This window comes from Trichosurus vulpecula, chromosome 2 (assembly GCF_011100635.1).
Source record: "Trichosurus vulpecula isolate mTriVul1 chromosome 2, mTriVul1.pri, whole genome shotgun sequence".
In the NCBI taxonomy this organism is placed as follows: Eukaryota; Metazoa; Chordata; class Mammalia; order Diprotodontia; family Phalangeridae; genus Trichosurus; species Trichosurus vulpecula.
In genome coordinates, this window is record NC_050574.1 from 333,961,615 (window position 1) to 333,985,815 (window position 24,201).

General features: G+C 37.5%; 1 protein-coding gene across 1 annotated transcript in view; it reads right to left on the minus strand.

The window, feature by feature from the left end:
* LOC118839272 (protein mono-ADP-ribosyltransferase PARP14-like) overlaps positions 1-24,201 on the minus strand; it is a 75,636-nt gene that overhangs the window by 18,811 nt on the left and 32,624 nt on the right. Inside the window, exons 7-12 of the mRNA XM_036746721.1 lie at positions 17,600-17,833; positions 15,260-15,481; positions 13,035-13,113; positions 12,271-12,420; positions 5,743-5,805; positions 3,565-3,732 (exon numbers count right to left, since the gene is read on the minus strand). Of these exons, the coding sequence (XP_036602616.1) occupies positions 3,565-3,732; positions 5,743-5,805; positions 12,271-12,420; positions 13,035-13,113; positions 15,260-15,481; positions 17,600-17,833 (916 nt within the window). The remainder of the gene's footprint in view (positions 1-3,564; positions 3,733-5,742; positions 5,806-12,270; positions 12,421-13,034; positions 13,114-15,259; positions 15,482-17,599; positions 17,834-24,201) is intronic.

Here is a 24,201-nt window from a genome sequence, read left to right on the forward strand (position 1 = left end):
CTGGGGGTATAAATTTCAAAATGAAACCATATTTGTCTTCAGAAGGAGTTTCTGTGCTACTTAGGAAAATGCCAAGAACATAGATACTTAAATATAAAATATATTCAAAGCAAATAATGATAGCAGGGAGCACTTTGAGATTTATAATGTGCTTTGCAAAAATTATTTAATTTTAGCCTTTCAACAACTCTAGGAAATAAATGCTGTTATTAACTTCATTTTATGGATGAGGAAACTAAGGCAGATAAAGACTGAGGTGGGATTTGAACTCAAGTCTTCATGACTCCAATCCCAGAGCTCTATCCATTGTGCCACCTAGCTATAATGGATCTGGAGGGAGAGTACTAACGTCAAGAGGGACCAGACAAGGTCTTGGGTAAGCTTTATCGCATGAAGTGAGACTTAATGGAAACTAGGGATACTAAAAGGCAAAGGTGATAGCAGAGGGGAGAGAATTCCAGACACGACAAGAACCTGTAAAAGGACATGGAGGAGAGATTGTTACGTGCGGAAATCACCAAGTATGTTAAATTAACATGGAATTATAAAGAGCGAATCATTGTAGAAAGTTAGACTGAAACTAGAATGTAAAGGCCTTCAAATACCCACCAGAGGGATTTGTAATTTACCCTAGAATTAATAGGGAACCACTAAGATTTTCTGAATGGGGAAAGAAAATGGTTATATAATTATTATCATAGATCATGATATTTAGAAATATAAATTGGTCAGCTGTGTGGAAGATGGATTGCAGAGAGAAGAGGGTAGACAGGGGAGATTCGTTTGAAAACTAGTGTTATAGTTCAGGTCAGAAGTGATGAGGACCTGACTTTGGGTGATGACTATGAGGAGAGAGAAGGGAACAAATGTCAGAGATGCTATAGAGATAGTATCAATAAGATAAATGGAGAGTTCTATATTTGAGTTGTACAATGTCCATAGTATAGGATGGGAGATGTCTAGCTATACATCATTTCATATGTATCTGGTTTTAACAGACTACAAGTTCAATATGAGGAAACAGGGTGACATGTGATCAAAACAAAACCAAAAAGTCAATAGAATCTTAGGTACTGATAGAGAGGAGGAAGTCAGTCAGTCAGTCAATCAATAAGCACTTATTAAGCACCTACTATGTGCCAGATATTGTGTTAAGCACTGGGTCAATGAAAAGAGGCAGAGGGGTCGCTAGGTGGTGCAGTGAGTCAGTGTGACCCTGAGTAAGTCACTTAATCCCAATTGCCTCCCAAAAAAGAGAGAAAGAAAGAAAAAAGAGAAATGAAAAGAGACAAAGAGAGTCCTCTGATCTCAAAGAGAACACAGTCATGCAAGCAACCATATATAAATAAACAATATATAGAATAAATTGGTGATAATAATAAGGGTAAGGAACTAAGAATTAAGAGGGATTAGGAAAGGTCTTTTTTTGGAAGATGGGATTTTAGAGTGGGAAGCCAGGCAGTAGAGATGAGTAGAGACTGCTTTCCAGGTATGGGAGACAGTGAAAATGCTGAAGATGGCATGTCTTGTTCAATTACCAGGTAAAAGATCAATGTCATTGGATCACAGAGGTCATAGTGGGGTGTGAGGTATAAGAAGACTGGAAAGATAAGGAGGGGCAAGTTATGAAGGGCTTTAATATCACTTTGACAACTGAGTGGGAAGAGACTTGTGAGATGTCTCATTTTCTTTGACCATTTATTATTTAAGGAATGAAAGTCACCTCTTTATCAGAGACTGGAGCAAAGGAGGAAACAGTGGGAGATGAAGTCAAGTCAGAGGGAGAGCAGAGTAAAATAGGGAGCTCTTTGCAGTTGGCCTCGATTCTCACTGTAAAGTAGGAAGGGAGATCCTCAGCTCAGAGGCAGAGGGAAAGGGTATAATGAGAGGCCTAAAGAGCAGAGAGAAGATCTCAATAGCTGCTGTGGTGAGTGGGAAAGACAATCTTTAAGGAGGAATAAAAAGACTACCTTCCTCCAGTGAAGTTCCCACTGAGACTGGATACCATAAATTTGTAGCAGACCTGGTCAGCACAATTGTGTGATAGCTTCCTTCTTGGTTCAAATGCAGGTAAGGAGGAAAGGAGGCGACAGAAGACGGCAGAGATTGAGGGTAGAGTCATTAGTGGAGCACAAGGCATGAGTGTTACCAGGACATGGGAGCAAGGAAGTTGAAAGTACAGGATGGTGGAAAGCTTAACTGTTTCATCCACCATGTTTATCCCATACGAATTATATAAATAAATGTATAAAAATAAAATAAATGTATAAAAATCATAAATTTTTATAAACATATCAACTGCAAAATACTTGGCCATCCCACAAGCAGTTTATTATTAGCAGAGAGAAACTTGTATGAAATGAGACAGAGGAAAGCTAGCTGAGCCTGAAGAACAAGATACACTCTGCCAATGAAAAAGTAAATAAAGTCAATGAGGAGAGCCCACAAAAGTCTGCTTAATTATAAAGTTGATCTCAGTGCCATACTGTCCATACTCTTACTTCCTGGGAACAACTGATACACTCTTTTTCTAGGAATGGACTCTGTTGGAGGATTGCTTGTGTGTACATAGCAAAGTGTTCATTGTGTAGGGAAAAAACCTTTGAAATTTAAAAAAAAAGATTAAATACAAAATCATTACTCTCTTTGTTATCAACATTTTTTTCAAAAGAATAAATATTATCCTAGAACTATGCATAGGCAAAAGTAAAGGAAGGAAAGAAGCCCAGCTACATGATTACTGCAGTAATCCACATATGACATGATGAGGGACTGAGGTGATGGCCATGTGGTAATTGAAAAGAAGAGTTGAATCTGAGATGTTGAATCTTATTATTATTATTAATTGATCTCAGGCAAGTTGTTTATCTTCTTTAGGTCTCAACTGAAATCCAGGAGGTTGGCCTGGAATTACAAAATCTCTTCAGGCTATAAAAAGTCTATGATTTGATGATAAGTTCAGTATGTGACCTGAAAAGTTTTAGGTGGCACCCAATGGAATTGTCTGATGGATAAAGGAGAGATTAGACTAGGGGCTGAAGGTGTTGGCAGATTGGAGCTGCTGATTGAGAAGTCACCTGTAAGGAGGTAGAAGTTGAAAATGAGAATGAATGAGTGAATTCTCCTAAAGGGTAAATATGTGAGAGAAAAAGAGGGAAGAGAAGGAAGCCAAGAAGATAACCGAGAAAAGACAGAAAATGAAAGGAGGTAAAAAAGAGACAGCGAAATAGACTGAGAAATGGATTGATTTCTTTTCTTTCCACCTTTTTTGTCTCTTCCTTACCTTTGTCTTTTGTCCTTTAGTCTTACTCTTTAAAGTTTATCTTTTTATCACTCTTTTTCTTTTTGCTTATCCTTAGCATAAGACTAGAAGCAAAACCCAACAGGGCCCACAAGCACCATGGTACCCAGAGTGAACAACATTGCCAAGACCTAAAATAGATGAACACCACTGCTATCAATTTCACATAGATTCAGCCTTACCACAGCTTTACCTGTGGATATATAGTCTAGGGCACACTCAGTATTTTAAAAAAAAACTAATTCTGCCAGGAGGCTACAAACCTGTTCCAATGGCTGGGAGGGAAATAGACACATATTTCATTTGTTCACATTCCTGTAGGACTTCAGAGATGGTTTGTTTGACGTCATTTCCCCCAATAACATGTATTATTTTCTTGCACTTTAGATTTCCACCTTGTGTTACTATAAAGTTTCTGAGACGATTCACAGCTAGAGAACAGAAGAAGACACAAAGGCATGAAACATAAGCTAAACTGAAACCTTTGGATAATTGAGAATATGGGATACTTTATTTATGTAAAAGAGGACAAGAAAACAACAGTCCTGGTTTGCATAGATCCTTTAATTACCTAAAATTCTTACTAAATCTCAAAGATGAAAGGTATCTTAGGGCTCTGTGAGGTTTATGGGGAATAAGATCTTCCCTGCCCATGAAGATGCCTCATGTGGAGCCCATTAAGGGGAAGATTGCTTGCTTGTAGGAAGACTGACACACCTTTTACTAATTAGGCACTGAGTCAGGAGGGTTGTGATACCTTCTGGCTCTGAGCCTATTAGCTGAAAGAGGATATATTCTGAGAGGTGAGCTTTTGCGTTGGGGGCTAGCTTAGAAGAAGGACCTTGTGATTCCCTGGTGGAGACTCTGGGTAGCCTATATGTTCAGAGCTCCCCAACTACTTAGAGGTAAAGACTCTCTTGATCCAGTGGTGAATGTAAAGTTTATATATATACATATATATATATATATATATAGAGCAATATTGTTTTGATTCAGGCAGTAGAGCTCTGTCTGTTGGTCTTTCTTTTCTCTGTATTTTCTCCATTTGTATTTTATGTCATTAAAGAAGAGTGTTGACCCCTGAAACAGATGTCTTTCCCAGTAAAGCAGATAAAAGAACCTGCACTAGCAGCCAGCCTGGGTATGCCAGTGTGGTTGCCTTTGTAGGCTAATATAATACAATGCTGTACCATGCATAAATGCCTTCCAAAGCATTGTTGACATAATTATCGACCCTCTACTTAAATATCTCTAGTGATGGAAAGGCAACTAACTTATAAAATAACCTATTTCTTGTCTTTCTTTTTTCCAGCTGCAATATGGTACACTGGAAGGAGTACTGGCTCTGGTGTCAGGGGAGCTAGGTTCAAATCCCACTTCTGATACTTATCCCCTGTGGGACTTTGGGCAAATCACTTAATCTCTTAGGCTTCAAATTCGTCATCTGGATATGAGAGGGGATTGTCTAGATGGGGTATGAGGTCCCTTCCAGCTCTAAGTCCATAATTTTATGATCAATTTGCCTCCCCTAAACCTCTAACAACTATACTGTGGCACAGTGGAAAGAATAATGACTTTCGAGTCAGAAGACTCGGCCTCAATTACAGGTTATGCCATTACCTGTGCAACCTTGGGCAAGTCATTTAACTTTTCTGGGTCTTAGTTTATTTATCTGTCAAAATGAAGGAGTTGGACTAGATGACTACTAATGTTTACTGTATCTGTAAATCTATGATCCTGTAGTCTTAGTCATAGTCAATAAGCTGGATACAATAAAATGTATCAGAGCTCTACGTAATCTGGCTACTATTCATATCTCCTAGGATCACCTGTAGTAGGATTTCACACTTACCCAAAAAAAGAAATTAGTTTGTACTTTTTATGCTATACTTCCCAATAAATACCCAAACACATCCCCAGACCAGTTAAGTTTGTTGATTTGTTAACAGAAAAGAAGGCTGTGTCATTTAATTTTGAAATTATGGTACCAATATGGACAATTGGAATTGACAAGATATTTCTTGCCTCTTCATATTGACTTTAAATGTTTATATTGTTGTAGTCTCTGAGAATATTATAGTGTGTGATGCCTTTCCTGGTAACAATCTATAGAGATAATGTCTTACTCCCAAGAAGAGGCTCTAATGTTGAAAGTTTTAGATACTCTGATTGGTTGTTAGGGAAAATGGGAGACAGAGGGAGCATGTGGGTGCTTCAAATCATACCATGTGTGGTTGTGGCTACTATAGTCTTATATATGGTTAGCTCAAGTTTTGAAGGAAAATTGTTATAATCTCACTTTCAGGGCCCTTCTCCCATGGAACCCTGGCTCTTAAAGGGTTTTTGACTTGTTTCTATCCTATCCCACATCCCTTCCATCTTAATACCAGTTATTTCACTTGCACTGAATTATGGCTAAAACAGAAGCATTAATGTCATACCCGATGTAGCACACTCTGATTCCACATCTGGTCCAGCAGCTTCTAAAATGGCTTTGGAAACCCCTAGATAAGAGAATAATAATAGAGATGAACATGAGCTGAAGAATCACATTATGTCAGAGCTGGAAAGTACTGCAGAGATCATCCATTATACTATCTTACATTTATTTATTTATTTTTACCTTAATTCTTTTTTTTTCTCATTTAGTAAGTACTTATTTTCTCTCCCTTGCACCAGTCCCATCCAAAAGAAAAGAAAAACAAAACTTATAACAAATAGGCAAAGTCAAACATAACAAATTTACACATTGGACATGTCTAAAAATTTATGTCTCATTCTGCATCTTGAGACCTCTCTGTCAGTAGGTGAGTAGCATGCTTCATTAACAATTCTGTGGAATCATGGTTGATCATAGCTCTGACTGGAATTCTTTCAAAAAAATTTCAAATTGCATTTAAAATCAAATTTTAACATTTGTTGTTCAAAATTTTGAGTTTCCAAATCACTTCCTCCCTTCTTCCCCTACCCCTTCATAGAGAATATAAGCAATTTGACATAAGTTATACGTGGGCAGTCATGCAAAACATTTCCACAGTATTCATTTTATGAAAGAAGAAACAGACCAGAGGAAAAAAAGAAGAAAAAATTTAAAAGGATGCTTTTATCTACATTCAGATCCCATTAGTTCTTTCTCTGGAGGTGGATAGCATTTTTCATCATAAGTCCTTTGGAATTGTCTAACATTTTTGTATTGGTCAGATAGCTAAGTCATTTGCAGTAGTTCATCCTACAATATTGCTATTATTATGTGCAATGTTCTCCTGGTTCTACTCACTTCACTTTTCATCAGTTCATGTAAGCCTTTCCAGGTTGTTTTTGAAAGCATCCTTCTCATCATTTCTTATAGCACAATAGAATTCCATCGCAATCATATACCACAATTTGTTCAGCCATTCCCCAATTGATGGACATCCCCTCAATTTCCAATACTTTACCACCACCAAAAGAGCTGCTATACATATTTTTGTACACATAGATACTTTAACTTTTAAAAAAATCTCTCTGGACACAGATATCACAGTGGTATTGCTGGGTCAAAGATTATGCTAGGTTTTATAGTTCTTTGAGCATAGTTCTAAATAGCTCTCCAGAATAGTTGGACCAGTTTCCACAACTCCACCAAAAGTGCATTAGTTTGACCAGAATTTGTAAACCTTTCAAATTTGTTTGTTATTTCATTGTTATTTTTGAATAAATTATTGTTTTGGTTCTCCTCATTTAATTCTGCTTCAGTTCATATAAATCTTCCCAGGTTTTTCTGAAGCTGCTCTTTCCATTATTTCTTATGCCCCAATAGTATTCCATTACATTCTTATACCACATTTGTTTAGTCTGTCTCAACAGAGGGGCATACCCATATCTTTAATTTCCTTGTTAAAACAAAAAGAGCTGCTCTCTCTCTCTCTCTCTCTGTCTCTCTCTCTCTCTCTCTCTCTTCCTCTCTCTCTCCCTCTCTCTCTCCCTCCCTCCCTTCCTTCCTCCCTCTATCCACACATACATGTTCATACATACAGAGATTCCATTTGTTCTTTCTTTAATCTCTTTGCTTTATACTCCTTTAATGTTACAGATGAAGAAACTGAGGCCCAAAAAAGAGAAGTGAATCACTTCAAATCACACAGTTAGGAAATGACCATGTCCAGGGATCTTTCTGATTCCAAATTCAATATAGTCATTTAATCATAAGTACATGTAAAGCTCCTAATAGCCTTCACAAAGTCATACTCCAATGCCTCATCATGAGGTAGAGGTAATCCAGAGTTCTTGAATAGGAATTCCATTGAAGAAGTACTGGCAGCTTCACAATCTACCATATTGGAAAGGCTTTGAATACAACCTGACTACAAGCCATATCTAGTTAAGTATGAAAAGACACATAAGCAGGAAAGGGTGCATTTGGTAACAAATCCTTAAGCCATGGCAACCCATGAAACCAAGAAAAATACAGAAAATGGTCTTTGCTTCCATGTGACTGTCTTTGACTTCTGAAATGATATGACAGAAAAAGGATAGAGGGTGCTCAGAATTGCACAATTCTTGGACCTCCTACAAATGTTAACTTGTCATTGAGTCCTCTAAGTGCAAGATTTTCGTTCAGTGACCATGGAGAGGCCACAGCATTCAAAGAATTAAATCTGAACAGACTTCACCTTTTTAAAAAATAATAAATGAAACCAGAAGATAAAAGGGAGTTGCAGCTAAACAGAAATAGCTCACAGGATTGACTTGTGAGACACAAACAAGAGATGGTCTTGTCATGCAGTGAAAAGCAAGAAGAAAAGCCATTTCATGAGATTCTTGGTTATTTCCTATTGCAGTGCACATAGTAGTAACCCTTTTCAAAGAGAATCGCTATTGAAATAATTGAAGTTTATGCTCTAACATCTATTGCAGAAGATGGGAAGGCAAATAAATTCTACAAAAAACTCTCCAAAATGTTCAGGTACCATAAATACAGAAAGTATAGGTTAAACAGTAAATAAGAGTGAAGATCCAAAAAGATTTTGTCAGGCTAGTACACTGGACCTATGAATGAATGAAAAAAGTATTTATTAATCCCTTATCATATGTCAAGCAGTATAGTAAGCTTGAGGGATGGAAAAAGAAAGTTGAGATGGTCTCTGCCCTCAAGAAGCTTACATTCTTTTTTTTAAATTTAATTTATTTATTTAACATATTTATTTTTCAGCATTGGTTTTCACAAGAGTTTGAATTACAAATTTTCTCCCCATTTCTACCCTCCCCCCAACTCCAAGATGGCATATATTCTGGTTGCCTTGTTCCCCCGTCGGCCCTCCCTTCTGTCACCCCACTCCCCTCCCATGTCCTTTTCCCTTCCTTTCTTGTAGGGCAAGATAAATTTCTACGCCCCATTGCCTGTGTATCTTATTTTCTAGTTGCATGCAAAACTTTTTTGTTGTTGTTTTTGAACATCTTTTTTTTAAAAACTTTGAGCTCCAAATTCTCTCCCCTCCTCCCTTCCCACCCACCCTCCCTAAGAAGGCAAGCAATTCAACATAGGCCACATGCGTATCATTATGTAAAACCCTTCCACAATACTCATGTTGTGAAAGACTAACTATATTTTGTTTCTTCCCAACCCATCCCCCTTTATTGAATTTTCTCCCTTGACACTGTCCCCTTTCAAAAGTGTTTGTTTTTGACTACCTCCACCCCCATCTGCCCTCCCCTCCATCATCCCCCCCATTTTTTAACTTCTTCCCTCTTCTTTCCTGTGGGGTAAGATACCCAATTGAGTATGTATGGTATTCCCCCTCAGGCCAAATCTGATGAGAGCAAGATTCACTCCTTCCCCCCTCACCTGCCCTCTCCCCTCCTCCCACAGAGCTGCTTCCTCTTGCCACCTTTATGCGAGATAATCCACCCCATTCTATCTCTCCCTATCTCCCTCTCTCAGTATGTTCCTCTCTCATCCCTTAATTTGATTTTATTTCTTTTAGGTATCTTCCCTTCATCTTCAACTTACCCTGTGTCGCCTCTCTCTCTCTCTCTCTCTCTCTCTCTCTCTCTCTCTCTCTCTCTATATATATATATATATATATACACATATTATATATATATACACACATACATATGTACATACATACACATTCACATATATATATCCATATTCCCTTCAGCTACCCTAATACTGAGGTCTCATGAATCAGACATATCATCTTTCCATGTAGGAATGTAAACAAAACAGTTCAACTTTAGTAAGTCCCTTGCAATTTCTTTTTCTTGATTACCTTTTCATGCTTCTCTTGATTCTTGTGTTTGAAAGTCAAATTTTCTATTCAGTTCTGGTCTTTTCACTGAGAAAGCTTGAAAGTCCTCTATTTTATTTAAAATCCATATTTTGCCTTGGAGCATAATACTCAGTTTTGCTGGGTAGGTGATTCTAGGTTTTAATCCTAGCTCCCTTGACCTCCGGAATATCATATTCCAAACCCTTCGATCTCTTAATGCAGCTGTAACCTCCCACTTCACCATGTTGACTCTGCTCTTCAAATTGAATAATTTTTCCAAATCTTGACTGAGTTTTAAGAAGTTTAAATGTTTTATTATGAGCTTAATCATCAAAAACCCGAGCATTTCCACATACACAGAAGAACACAAAAAGAGGTCATGAGTCTTCATTTTATATTGCTCTCTTTAAAAAAAATAAGTTCATGATATATTTCACCCATGACTTTTAAATTTATCATTTTTGTCTATGCTTCTTTCTGAAATTCATTCTGTATTGTTTTGTATGCTTTAAAAAAAAAGATTCAATGGTCATCTTTTTTTCTTTTCTATTTTCATCTCCTCTCTCCTCTACTTCCCCCTACCTTCTCTTCTCTTCTCCTTGATTAGAATGTTTGTTTTGCAAGTAATTACAGCTACCTTGTTATAATCTTTCTTGACTGTCCCTACCCCACTTTACCAATTGGAGCTGATGGTTTTCTATCCCAAACTCTGTATCTATATGTGTTCAACCCTCTTTTGTTCCTTTCTCATAAAAGTATCATCAAAATAGACAAATATGGAGGAAGGAATGGGAGTGCGACACACTCCTACTCCTTCCTCCATATTTGTCTTTTTTTTATAATCTCACAAACCTTACTTATATGGAATAGCAAACTCCACTCCACTCTTCCTGTTATATACACTAGTATACTCCTTTTATCTTCTTTTCATTTTCTCCTCTCAAAGGCCTTAGAATAAAACCAATAGCCCACTCCAAATCTCTGTTTTTCTTATTCAACTCCCTTTGTACTCCTTGAAGATAATACGTTCCTTAAGAGACACTTGTTTCTTCTCTAACATTAAAATATTAGCACTGCATCATCATATAGCTCCTCCCAATCGCCCAAATGAATTTATGTTTTTAAGTTTTTCTTGAAGTGCTTGCACTTCAAAATTTTTACTCACCTCTGGGCCTTTCACCAGAAATGCCTGAAAGTCTTTTGTTCCATTAAAGATACCTTTTTTCTTCCTGTAGAATTTTCAGGATATGTTATTCTTATTGTAAATGCTTATCTTTTGCCTTTTGGAATATTGTAGGCCAGTCTCTACTTTGGTTTTTAGTAGATGCTTCCGGGTCTTTTGTGATGTTGACTGTAGTCCTTTGGTACTTGAATTGCTTCTTTCTGGATGCTTGCTTGCCATACTTTTTCCAGTATAATGTGCTAGATTTTCGTGATGGCACTCCTGGTGCTTTTCTTTTTGGTGTTCCTATTTTGACCTTTGATTATAATAGAAGTGGGCAATGTATATTTATGATTTCTTGAAATGTAATATAGACTTTTTTCTTTTATCATATGTTTCAGTAATCCAGTGATTTTCTCTTTGACTTGTTTTCCAGGTCTGTCATTTTCACGTCAGATATATATTTTCTTTTAAATTAAAAAAATTATAATACTTGCTATTTAATGGAATAACTGATTTCTGTTTGGTCTATTCTAATTTCAATGAAGTCTGTTACTTGAGAAAAGCTTGCCATTTTCAGTTTATTTCCTTCAATTTATTTCCTTCCCAATTCTTTCCTCCAGAGTTTTTATTTTATTTTTACTTCTTGATTCATTTCTTCTAGAATGTAATTCTTGTGGAAAATATATTCTTTACTCCTCTTTAAGTCTCTGCTTGCAGTTGTCTTAGCATTCCTCACCACTAGGCTGGATTTGGGGATATCTTCAGATCTATGACAATCTTTATATCAGTGGGAGTATTCTTCAGTTTACTTATCTCTCTAGCCTTAGTTCTTGAAATGGGGCTTTATAGCAAGTTTTGCCTCCTGAAATATTTTTAAGTAGGGTCAATGGCTCTGCTTAGTTTCACTCCAGATTACCTGGATTCCTGAGTTAACCTCCACCTGGCTTTTAGAATTCTGAAGTGAAGTAAGTAGAGTCAGGGAAACAATATATACAATGACTATAATAATGTAAATGGAAAAGACAACAAAAACATCAAAATAATTAAAATTGCATGCTGCGAAATGATAATGACCAAACTTGGCTTGAAGAAATTGATATAAGGTATCTTTGCAGACATAGGGGGCCAAGGGTTTGGAGCAATGCCTATGATGTCAGACTTTTTAAATATTATTTTTGCCAAACTTTTTCCACTTTAAAACACTTGTCGTTATAGCCTCAGAGAAGGTGAAGGGAAGGCTATACGTGAACATGTAGGTGACATAAAAAGAAAAGATATGATAAAAACTTATTTTTGAAAAAGAAGAAACAAACAGTTCCTGCCCTCAGGGAGCTTATATTCAACAAGAGAGAAGCAAGGCAAATGGAGAACTGTGGAGATCTAGCTATGTAAGGTACTCTGATCTAAGAGGGACTATGTCCAAGAGTTTGGGTCCTCGTTCCCAGTACTAGTGTGTTCTAAACCGTCTACGTGACCTTGAGAGATTCATGATACATCACATTATAATTTTGTTAACCATCATATTAGTGTAAATTATTCAAACAAAATACCTTTTTTGAGGACAAATGTCTTGTCTGTCAAGTTTACAATAACATCAGACTCTTCCTTAGTGATGTCCCCAGACGCAACCTGGAAGGTAACGGATCCAATCTTCCTTTCATATACTCCCAATTCAGGGCTAGAAATAGTGTCAAATAAATCTAAAGAGGAAAAAAAAAGAACTCAAGGACCAAATATGATTTTGTGCCTATTACATCAGCTTCTGTTGTATGCCTTTCACTTACTCTTCCCTCTTCCCTTTTTGTACTCTCTCTTCTTTACTTTTCCAAATACTCTATGTGTAAAAGCTTTCCTATCTGCTGAAAGATATTTTCAAATAGCACATGGTCCATACATAGCATTAATTACACAACCAGATTGGATGATCTAGAACCATCTAATTGGCTGAGTTTAGGTTAACCTATATGGATGTGATTTTGACCAACCTGAGAAAAATATTGCTCTCATCCCATATCATTCAATAAAATGGCCTCACACCAGATAACTTGATCTGACTCATGACTGATAAAAACGACTAGCACTTAGCATAGAGCCTTGCACACAATAAACACTTCATTTAAAAATGCTTCATCTGTCTATCCATCATCTGTATATCTAGTATTTTATAGAATTAGAAATATTACACATGGTTTTATATCTCCTCTATTGCTTTTCTACTTTTAATATAAACCATTATATTTATCTGCATTTTGACTACCACTAAGTTATTAGTAAATAATGGTAAACAATTTTAAAGAAAATAACTTTACTAGACCTTGTGTATCACTAGTGTTGGAAACTCTGCCACTGGTAGTATTTTCATCAGCATATTTAGTGAATTCTCTTTCAAATGCCTGGAAAAAAGAAAGGCACCCACTGAATGTAACAATTCTTGTATAAATACTAATCAGATTTTTTAGAAAATCATAGGCAGGAAGAAAATTAGGACATATTTCTATGGCTGGTGATTACAATGACATATTTCCAGCAGAAATTCCATTCCTAAAGGATCATATTAAAAAAATTCTGAAGGATGCTAGAAATTAAGGAGCAGAACCAGGATCTTATTCCAAAGTGTGCTGCATTAGAAATCAGAAGATCTGACCTAGATTTGTGTCTTTTGGCTTACTTTCTGTTTGGTCTTTGACAAGTCACTTAATATCTCTGGGCCTCAAATTCCTAACTTATAAAATGGAGAGTTGAACTAGATGACCTCTAATGTCCCTTCTAGCTCTAAATCTATCATCATATAATTGAAAGGAAGATTTGGAACATTTTTTTTTCATAGGGTTGTTGATAGTTTGAATTTGTTCTTTCAGAAATGCTTGTTGAAATTCTTTTTATTTAACCATATTTATATATATTTATTTATATAACTATTTAACCATAATTATGTATTTGGCTAACTTACTTATATGGTTTGGATATGAGACCTTCATCAGAGACAGTTGTTGCAAAGTTTTATTTCTAAATTTTAACTAGTGTTGGCTTTGATTGCACAAAACCTTTTTAATTTTATGTAATCAAATATGTCCCTTCTTTCTTCTTTGGTTTTAAGCTTTTCCAATAACTATACTTGTGAAAAGTATTTTATTCATTGTTCCTCTAATTTATTTATGATGTATCTTTTATATCTTTCTTGAATCAATTTACAACTTTTCTTGGTGAATGGTATGAGATGTAGGTCTTAACCTGATTTCTACCTGATTGTTTTCTAATAGTCTCAACAGTTTTTTTCAAGTAGTGAAACCTACTCCTAGTAGTTAAGGTCTTTTGGTTTGTTAAACACATAGCTACTATATTCGTCTGTTTCTATATATTGCATAACTCATCTGTTCTGCTGGTCAACCTCTGTCTCTCTCTTTTCTTATTTTTGGTGGTTGTTGTTTCAGTCATGTGCAATTCTTTGTGACCCAATTTAGGATTTTCTTAGAAAAGATACTAGAGTGGTTTGTCATTTCCTTCTCCATTTCATTTTACTGATGAGAAACTAACACTCAATGGGGCTAAGTGACTTTCCCAGGGTCACACAGCTGGGAACTGTCTGAAATTAGATTTGAATTCATGAAGATGGATCTTCTTGATTCCAACTCCAGTGCTCTATCGACTGCACCACTTAGCTGCTTTGATCTTTTAACCAGTACCAAACAGTTTTGTTGATTACTGCTTTGTAGCCTAGTTTGAATTCTGGTGCTGCTAGGCTTCTATCCTTCCATTTTTTTCATTATGTTCTTTGAAATAGATTTTGTTATTATTTTTTCAGTCTCTATAAACTAATCCTTTTATAGTGTGCTTGGTGTAGCACTGATCAAGTAAATTAATTTAAGGACTTCTCTGATTTTCATTATATTAGCCCAACCTACTCATGGATAATAATTATTTCTCCAATTACTTGGGCCTGTCTCTATTTATGTAGAGAGTATTTTATATTTTATTAATATAGTTTCTCTGTGTGTCTTGGCAGGTGGATTATCAACTATTTTATATATTCTATAGTTATTCTGAATGAAATTTCTCCTTCTATTTTGAAGGAAGGTTATTTGTTAGGTTGTATTTTCAAAGTGGATGTGTGTATGCATGTGTGTATGTATAAATAAATGTATGTACATATATATATGTCCATACACATATTTATATACACATGTTTATATATGATAGCAATATGTATTATATTTATACATATATACATATATATAACACACACACATACAAACACATAAACACACTTTAAAAATACCTTTCTATCCTGAAGCATTTATGAAGTAGTGTTTTCATAAATTTCTCTCTCTCTCCCCACATATTTATATGTACACACTCACACATATATAATAAATATATATTTATCTGTGTACCTTATATATACCATCTCTCAAAAATAAACTTCATTCAGGATAAAAAAGGCATATAGACTGATAGGTTGAAAATACATTTTTAATTTTGCGAGAGGCATAGATTTAAAACCATTTTGGCAACTTAATTCCAAGAAAATTCCATTATTACCTTAATGTTGTTAATATCACTGGGCTGCAACAGAAAGCACACTTCTTTTAGAGTCTTCAAAGGTCTTGAACTACTGAATTTGAGCACCTGGGAAAGGATTAATTTTGCAAAAAGGGTTTTTGGAAATCCCAAATTTCCTGTTCCAATTGCTGGAAAAGTGATTGAGGTTAAAGATCTGGAGGCAGCAGTTTCCAGGCATTCTGTGATAATATCTTCCATGATCTGAAAAATAGCAAATATTTTCATGTAAATCAGAGGCTAGCACCAGAAATGGAGGATGCTGCCACAGGAGAAATAGGTGTGCTCCAATGGCTGCAGGGACACTCAGCTGTTATTTGGTCTCTAGGGGTGTGTATGTGATGGAGAATGACATATGTGCTAGTGATATGAGGAATACAACTTTTCATAACTCTAATTATTTTGCTTACTGCTTTTGTGAAGGACTGAGAGAGTTAGAAGGGAAAAGGAAGGAAGAAGAAAGAATGGTTCAGAGCAGCCTCTTCAGAGGACTAACTTACTGGTGAGTCTCATCTACTACTGCTTAATTGGCAAAAATGTCTGACAAACTATATATGATTGAGATCCACAAATTCAGTAAGTCTAAACAGAAGACAAAAATACAAGAGAAAAACCCACAACCTTCGATAGAAATGGTTGAACATTAGAAATGTGTCATACCTAGATACAGGGTACAGCCTACACACATTACCTTCTGAGACCACTGCTTCCATTTATTTAACAGTGAGAAGTAGTGATGGTGCTGCCTGTCTCACAGCAACAGGAAAAACACCAAACCACTGACCCTGAATGAAGCCACAATGTGCTGCCTTTCCATCTGCCCATCTGATCAATTTTGGTTCAGAAGGCTTGGAAAGAGATTTCATGTTGGTGAAAGGCGAAACTGAGTGGGACCAAAGTGAATCTAGTTATCAGAATTAAGTTGGAATCTGTACCAAGGTCCTGGCAAACTGTAAAATACAGTTAATCAGAGTGACTTTGTGTGTATGTGTGTGTGTGTTTAAAAGCTTTTATTTATTGAATGCACAGTTTTAAATATGTGCAAATAAACAAGCATGAAAAAGCTGAAAAATAAAGGAAGGAAATAGAGTAATTGAGGAAAGTACAAAGTACCCTCCAGAGAACTCTAAATTTTTTGAAGGAGAAAAGGGTATAAAGTTAGGAATAAATTAAAATTCCCCAAAGATGCATGACCACAGTGTCACTGACTCTGCCATTCTCCTCATAGTTCATATGTCCTTCTTTCCTTAATGAAATATGACCACCAGCATCATTAATACCAACTGATACAGCTATTACTACTAATGGCTTATGACTTCATGCTCTTTACTGTAATTGACCAAGCTGCAGGAAATGTTAATTTCACTGCTATAAGTACAACAATGATGGACTCTCCTGTGGCTGCTAGCTTGAGTTCCAAAGACACGTTTAGGCCATGATGATGCTGAAATAAAATTCTGTATGGCCTCCAAAAGGGCTAGAGATAATATAATAATAATGATGATGATGATGATGATGGTGATGATAATAACAACAACAATAAATGCTTATAATGATAACATTTTATAGCCCTTACAGTGTGCCTGGCACTGTGCTAAGTGCTTTATAAATATTAATTTCATTTGATCCTCACTATAACCCTGGGAGGTAGGTGCTATCATTAGTCCTTATTTTGTAGTTGAGGGAACTGAGACAGGTAAAGGTTCAGTGACTTGTCCAGAGACAACCAGCTAGTAAGTGCCGTGGGTCAGAGTAGAACTCTGGTCTTCCTGACTCCAGGCCTGGCATTCTATACCTACTGCACCACTTAGCTGCCAACTCTTCTACTTTCATTGAAAGCTGTTCATAATCCAGCTGCAGCCTGCCTATCTTCCCAGGCTTCCTGCATATGACTCCCTTTCATGTACTCTACATCGTAGCCAAACCAGACTACTGTCTGTTCCTTGTGAATGATGATGTGTCTCTCACTTCCATGACTTTGCACAGGTGTCCCCTGATGCCTGGAGTACACCGTTAACCCATCTCCACTTCAAGGAATCCTTAGCTCCCTTCAAAGCTCAGCTCAAATGCCACCTTATATGCGAGGCATTCTTGGATCTTAGCTGCTGTTGCCCCTTCCGCTCCAAATTACTTTGTATTTACATTCTATATATTTTGTGTTGACTTACATGTGTACATGTTTCTCCCCTGAGAGAATGTAGGCTTGTGAGGGCCAGGACTGTCTAATTTTTGTTTTTGTATCCCCAGCATCCAGCACAATTCCTGGCATACGGTAGGTACATAATAAATGCTTGTTGATTGAGAACTTTAACATTTCCCTACCTTTTGTGACTTCCCTGCTCCATTATCCCAGGCAGGAGCCACCACATGGAGCACAAATCTGCAGCCCAGATTATAGCCTCTGGTCAGGAGAACATGACCAGTTTTCACTGATGTTTTTCCAAATGTATTTAATTCTTCCTGGAGTTCTGGGCCAGCTTTCTTCAATAAGGCCTGAGAAAGGGGCCCATTGTCAAGATGAAGATGCAAAGGGATGGAATTTACAATAATATCAGTCTAAAATAAAAACAAACCATGTTAAAAACAAAATCACATCAATAAAACTTCATGTGCAAAGCAATATGAAAGATGCAAAGAGATATAAGATAGGTCCTACACTCAAAATGCTTACCATCTATTTGGGAAATTAGGCCCTTGTACTGGTAATTAAGATGGGACTTTTTTACTGTTTTAGAATGCTAAATTAATTAAGTGTCTTTGATTGACTCTTACTAGGGGCAAAGCCCCAGGCTGGTTAGCAAATTAGTTTGCTAGTTTGAGAGAGGGGGGAAGCCCCCAGGGCCTTTACCAGGAGTTGCTATTGCTAAGGACTGTACAAAAAGAAAGAACAGAGTTGCTTGTTTGGGGCTCTCAGCCACTGGAAGGGTGGCATGGGACTCTGGGAAGCCACTCTGAGAGCCTCCCGGCTTGTGACCCAGATGTTGTGCTTCCCTGGTAACCATGAATTGTGATTTGGTCTGTTTATATTGTGTCTGTTTGTAACTTGTTTGTATTTGCTCTGAAGTTCAGGTTGCTGGCTTTTCCTCCTGAACTAAGTGAATGATATTTGTATGTTGGATTACAGTAAGATTGCTAACCCCTTAACATTACTCTCCTTAGTAAAGCAGATCAAAAGGACCTGTGCTGGCAGCTTTTGTTGTTGGGCTTGTGCTGGTCTTTCACCCCCACAACAGCTGCTAGTCAAAATGTTGCTACCGCCCTACATGTAAAAAGTTAAATAACAATAAAATATTTACATGAAAGCTGAAGACAACATATAGCATGTAAGTAAAGACATAGAAGAGTATAAACCTAATTGTTTAATAATTATTCAAGTAGTAATTGCTCTAGTATAGGGATAACCAATAGCTGCTTCCACCAGACACCAGAGGGATAAGGGGAGGTGAAGAAGGACAGGAAGAAGCCTTTATTAAGCACCTAGCATGCAGTAGGCTGTGTGCTAAGTGATTTACAAATATTATCTCTTTTGATCCTCAGAAGAATCCTGGGAGGTAGATGCTATTGTTATCCCCATTTTACAGTTGAGGAAACTGAGGCATGTCATGTTCTACAGGAAACCTTTCCCAACCTGGCACAGGGCAGGCATTAATAAGTGTTTATGGGCTGACTGAGGCAGGCAAGGGTTAAGTAACCTGCCCAGGGTCACACAGGCAGTAACTGTCTGAAGCCAGATTTGAATTCAGGTCTTCCTAACTTTAGGTCCAGCACACCAACTGCTCAGTCACCTACCTTCCCCTCCCCTGCCAACACAACCCAACAATAGACTGCTGAAAGACAGAGCAACATCAGTGTCTGCAACTAAGGGAAGTTCTGAACATTTCCCTCCCCCAACTAACTCTCATTGTCCCATTGCGCAGTGTCAACTGGGCTCAAGATGCTTACTTTCAGAAATAAAGAGGGGGCGGAGCCAAGATGGCGGCTGGTAAGCACGGACTAGAGTGAGCTCCGTACCCGAGTCCCTCCAAAAACCTATAAAAATGGCTCTGAACCAATTCTAGAACAGCAGAGGGAAGCAGGGCTCCAGCTCAGGACAGCCTGGATGGTCTCTGGGTGAGGTCTATTCCACACGGAGCTGGGAGCTGGGAGCTGGGAACGGAGTGGAGCAGAGCCCAGCCTGAGCGGCGTGGATGATCCAGACCAGAAGCCGGGCGGAGGGGGCCCTAGCGCCCTGAATATGTGAGCTGCCGGCAGTTACCAGACCCCTCGACCCACAAACACCAAAGACTGCGGAGAAGGTTAGTGGGAAAAGCTGCGGGAGTGGAAGGAGTTCGCAGTTCGGCTTCCAGCCCCGGGGGCAGCGGAGGTGGGGCAGCTACAGCTGTTGTTACTTCCGGCTCCAGGCCCACCTGGTGGGAGGAATTAAGTGGCGGATCAGAGCAGGAGTGCAACAGCCTGCTGAAGATCTAAGCCCAGTCTGGACTGGGGGTTCTTGGGGAAGGAGGAGTGCGGCTCTGACAGAGCTGGCACCTCCCCCTCAAACGTAGAACATAGAACTCGTTAGTCTACAAGCAGTCATACCCCACTGAACAACTCAAGGGTCAAGTTAGTTGGTTGGGAATATGGCCAGGCAGCGAAAACGCGCCCAGATTCAGTCTCAGACTTTGGATTCTTTCTTTGGCGACAAAGAAGACCAAAACATACAGCCTAAAGAAGACAACAAAGTCATAGAGCCTACAACAAAAGCCTCCAAGAAAAACATGAACTGGCCCCAGGCCATAGAAGAACTCAAAAAGGATTTGGAAAAGCAAGTTAGAGAAGTAGAGGAAAAATTGGGAAGAGAAATGAGAAGGATGCGAGAAAACCATGAAAAACAAGTCAATGACTTGCTAAAGGAGAGCCCAAAAAATACTGAAAAATACACTGAAGAAAACAACACCTTAAAAAATAGACTAACTCAAATGGCAAAAGAGCTCCAAAAAGCCAATGAGGAGAAGAATGCCTTGAAAGGCAGAATTAGCCAAATGGAAAAGGATGTCCAAAAGACCACTGAAGAAAATACTACTTTAAAAATTAGATTGGAGCAAGTGGAAGCTAGTGACTTTATGAGAAATCAGGATATTATAAAACAGAACCAGAGGAATGAAAAAATGGAAGACAATGTGAAATATCTCCTTGGAAAAACCACTGACCTGGACAATAGATCCAGGAGAGATAATTTAAAAATTATTGGACTACCTGAAAGCCATGATCAAAAAAAGAGCCTAGATACCATCTTCCAGGAAATTATCAAGGAGAACTTCCCTGATATTCTAGAGCCACAGGGCAAAATAGAAATTGAAAGAATCCATCGATCGCCTCCTCAAATAGATCCCAAAAAGAAATCTCCTAGGAATATTGTTGCCAAATTCCAGAGCTCCCAGATCAAGGAGAAAATACTGCAAGCAGCCAGAAAGAAACAATTTGAGTATTGTGGAAACCCAATCAGAATAATCCAAGATCTGGCAGCTTCTACATTAAGAGATCGAAGGGTTTGGAATGCGATATTCCGGAGGTCAATGGAGCTAGGATTAAAACCTAGAATCACCTACCCAGCAAAACTGAGTATCATGTTCCAAGGCAAAATATGGAGTTTCAATAAAATAGAGGACTTTCAAGCTTTCTCAGTGAAAAGACCAGAACTGAATAGAAAATTTGACTTTCAAACACAAGAATCAAGAGAAGCATGAAAAGGTAATCAAGAAACGGAAATTGCAAGGGACTTACTGAAGTTGAACTGTTTTGTTTACATTCCTACATGGAAAGATGATGAGTATGATTCATGAGACCTCAGCATTAGGGTAGTTGAAGGGAATATGCATATATATATATGTGTATGTATATATATATATATATATATATATATATATATATGTATATATATATGTTTATGTATATATACAAGTGAATGTGTATGTATGTATATCTATGTGGATATGTATGTATGTGTATGCATGTGTATATATATGTGTTTATGTATATATATATATATATATATATATATATATGTAAAAGAGAGAGAGCAGACACAGGGTGAGTTGAAGATGAAGGGAAGATAGCTAAAAGAAACAAAATGAAATTAAGGGATGAGAGAGTAACATACTGAGAGAGGGAGATAGGGAGAGATAGAACGGGGTGGATTATCTCGCATAAAGGTGGCAAGAGGAAGCAGTTTTATGGGAGGAGGGGAGAGGGCAGGTGAGGGGGGAATGAGTGAACCTTGCTCCCATCAGATTTGGCCCGAGGGGGAATACCATACATACTCAGTTGGGTATCTTACCCCACAGGAAAGAAGAGGAAGGAAGATAAAAAAAAAATAAAAGGCGGGGGATGATGGAGTGGAGGGCAGATGGGGGTGGAGGTAATCAAAATAAACACTTTGGAAAGGGGACAGGGTCAAGGGAGAAAATTCAATAAAGCGGGATGGGTTGGGAAGGAGCAAAATGTAGTTAGCCTTTCACAACATGAGTATTGTGGAAGGGTTATACATAATAATACATGTGTGGCCTAGGTTGAATTGCTCAACTTCTTAGGGAGGGTGGGAAGGGAGGAGGGAAGGGAATTTGGAACTCAAAGTTTTAAAATCAGATGTTCAAAAACAAAAAAAGTTTCTGAATGCAACTAAAAAATAAGATACACAGGCAATGGGGCGTAGAAATTTATCTTGCCCTACAAGAAAGGAAGGGAAAAGGGGATGAGAGGGGAGGGGGGCGATAGAGGGGAGGGCTGACTGGGGAACAGGGCAACCAGAATATAAGCCATCTTGGAGTGGGGGGGAGGGTAGAAATGGGGAGAAAATTTGTAATTCAAAATGTTGTGAAAATCAATGCTGAAAACCAAATATGTTAAATAAATAAATTTCATTAAAAAAAAAAAAGAAATAAAAGCAAAAAAAAAAAAAAGATGCTTACTTTCATCTGGAGGCTTATTCTCATGTCCTGATCTCTGCTTGATGCAATCCAGAGCCCAACTCCACTACGGTCTTTGCATCCACTGTGTTCTTGGCAGGGGACCATCTATTCTACCATTCCTTCCTGAGGTCCTTTGGGTCTTGCCATCCAATCCACTAGTTTCCCTGCCTAAATACTAGCTGGCCCTTTAATATGCTATGAACCAAATGGCACAATGGTAACCTAATGTCAACCCTCTTTTATTTACTGTCTCCCCCATTAGAATGTGAACTCACTGAGAGCAGAGACTGTCTTGATTTTCTATTTGTATTACAAACTTAACACAGTGCTTTGCACATGGTGCTTTAGTAAATGCTTTTTCGTTCCATTCCACTATTTCAGACTGGATAATCAGAGACAGCTTTATAAAGGATGTAGGGTTTGAGCTGGGTTTTGAGATAGAAGTACTTTTTGAAGAGATGAATACAAAGGGAAAGGTTAAGAGCAATATATTTGAAAGTGAAGGGCTTTGGTTTTAATCTTTTAAGAATAAAATAAAAATAAATAAAATATATAAGAGCAAAAGCTAGTCCTTAAGAGAGGTGTTCCAAAGAAAAATTTAAATGTTGAAAAACCATATGAGAAAAACACCACTATATTAAAAACAAGAAATATCAACAGAAAAGTTGATTTTTTTAAAAAAAGGTCAACTTTGGAAGGGCTGTGGGAAGCTATGTGAACTGATAAGATAATTAAGGGAGTTATGAATTTCTAATTACATAGGAAAACAATTTGCAAATATGTGAGAACAGTCAATAAACTGTTCAGACCCTTTGATCCATCAAAACTATTGTTGGGTTCAGACCTCATGGAGGTCTGAAATCCCAAATAGAACAAAATAATCATAGCAGCATTCTTCATGGTAGGAAAAAATATTGGAAATATTTGAATACTTGCAGCTATGAATATAATAGGATATTATTACTTATAACAAGCAATGAAAATGAGGAATTATTTTTAAAACTATTTAGCATTTTTGTAAGCACTTTACAAATATTATCTCATTTGATCTTCACAAAAACGCTGTGAAGGAGGTGCTACTTTATAGATGAGTAAATTGAGGCAGAGAGTGCTTAGGTGGCTTACTGTTAAGAGCTCGAGGGTGGATTTGAACTTAGGTCATTTGTAATCCAGATGGAGTGCTCTATCCACTGTGTGCTTAGATGTTTCAAGAAAAACATGAGAAAACTTTTATCCACTACTGCAGCACGAAGAAAACAGAAGCCAGAGTTGCTGGAGAAAGGTTGTGGGTAGGGATAGTAATGCACAAATGAAAAAATGGAGAAAGGAAAGAAGAAAGCATCGATGAAACATTTTAAAAAGCCACAAAAGTAAGTTCAGATGGGGAGACAGACAAGCAGGGCAGTTTTGTTATAATAGTGCTAAATGTAACATACGTTTGAAAAAGAGCCAGCTAAACTGTACATAACAGAACTTCACAGTTTCATAGATAATGTTTTTTTGTGCCTCTATGTCAACATATTAATATTGATTGCTATTTGTGAAGTTCTTAATAAAGAAGAAAAGTAATTTTTTAAAGATAAACTAAAAACATGACTGGGGCAGATAGGTGGCTCAGTGGATAGAGTGCTGGCCCTAGAGTCAGGAGGACCAGAGTTCATAACCAGTCTCAGATACTATCTGTGTTACCCTGGGCAAGACATTTAACTGTGTTTGCCTTAAATTTGCTCATCTGTAAAATGAGCTGAAGGAAATGGCAAATCACTCCAGTATCTTTGCCAAGAAAACCCCAAATGGAGTCACAAAGCGTTGGATCTGACTGAAACGATGGAACAACAACAAAAATATGACCAGGCTTTTTAAAAAAAATTGTTTGCTTCTCTAGAATAGATAGCTTTCTAGATAAAGTGGGGACACTAGGTGGTGAAGAGGTTAGAGTGCTCGATCTGGAGTCAGGAAGACTCATCTGACTGAGTT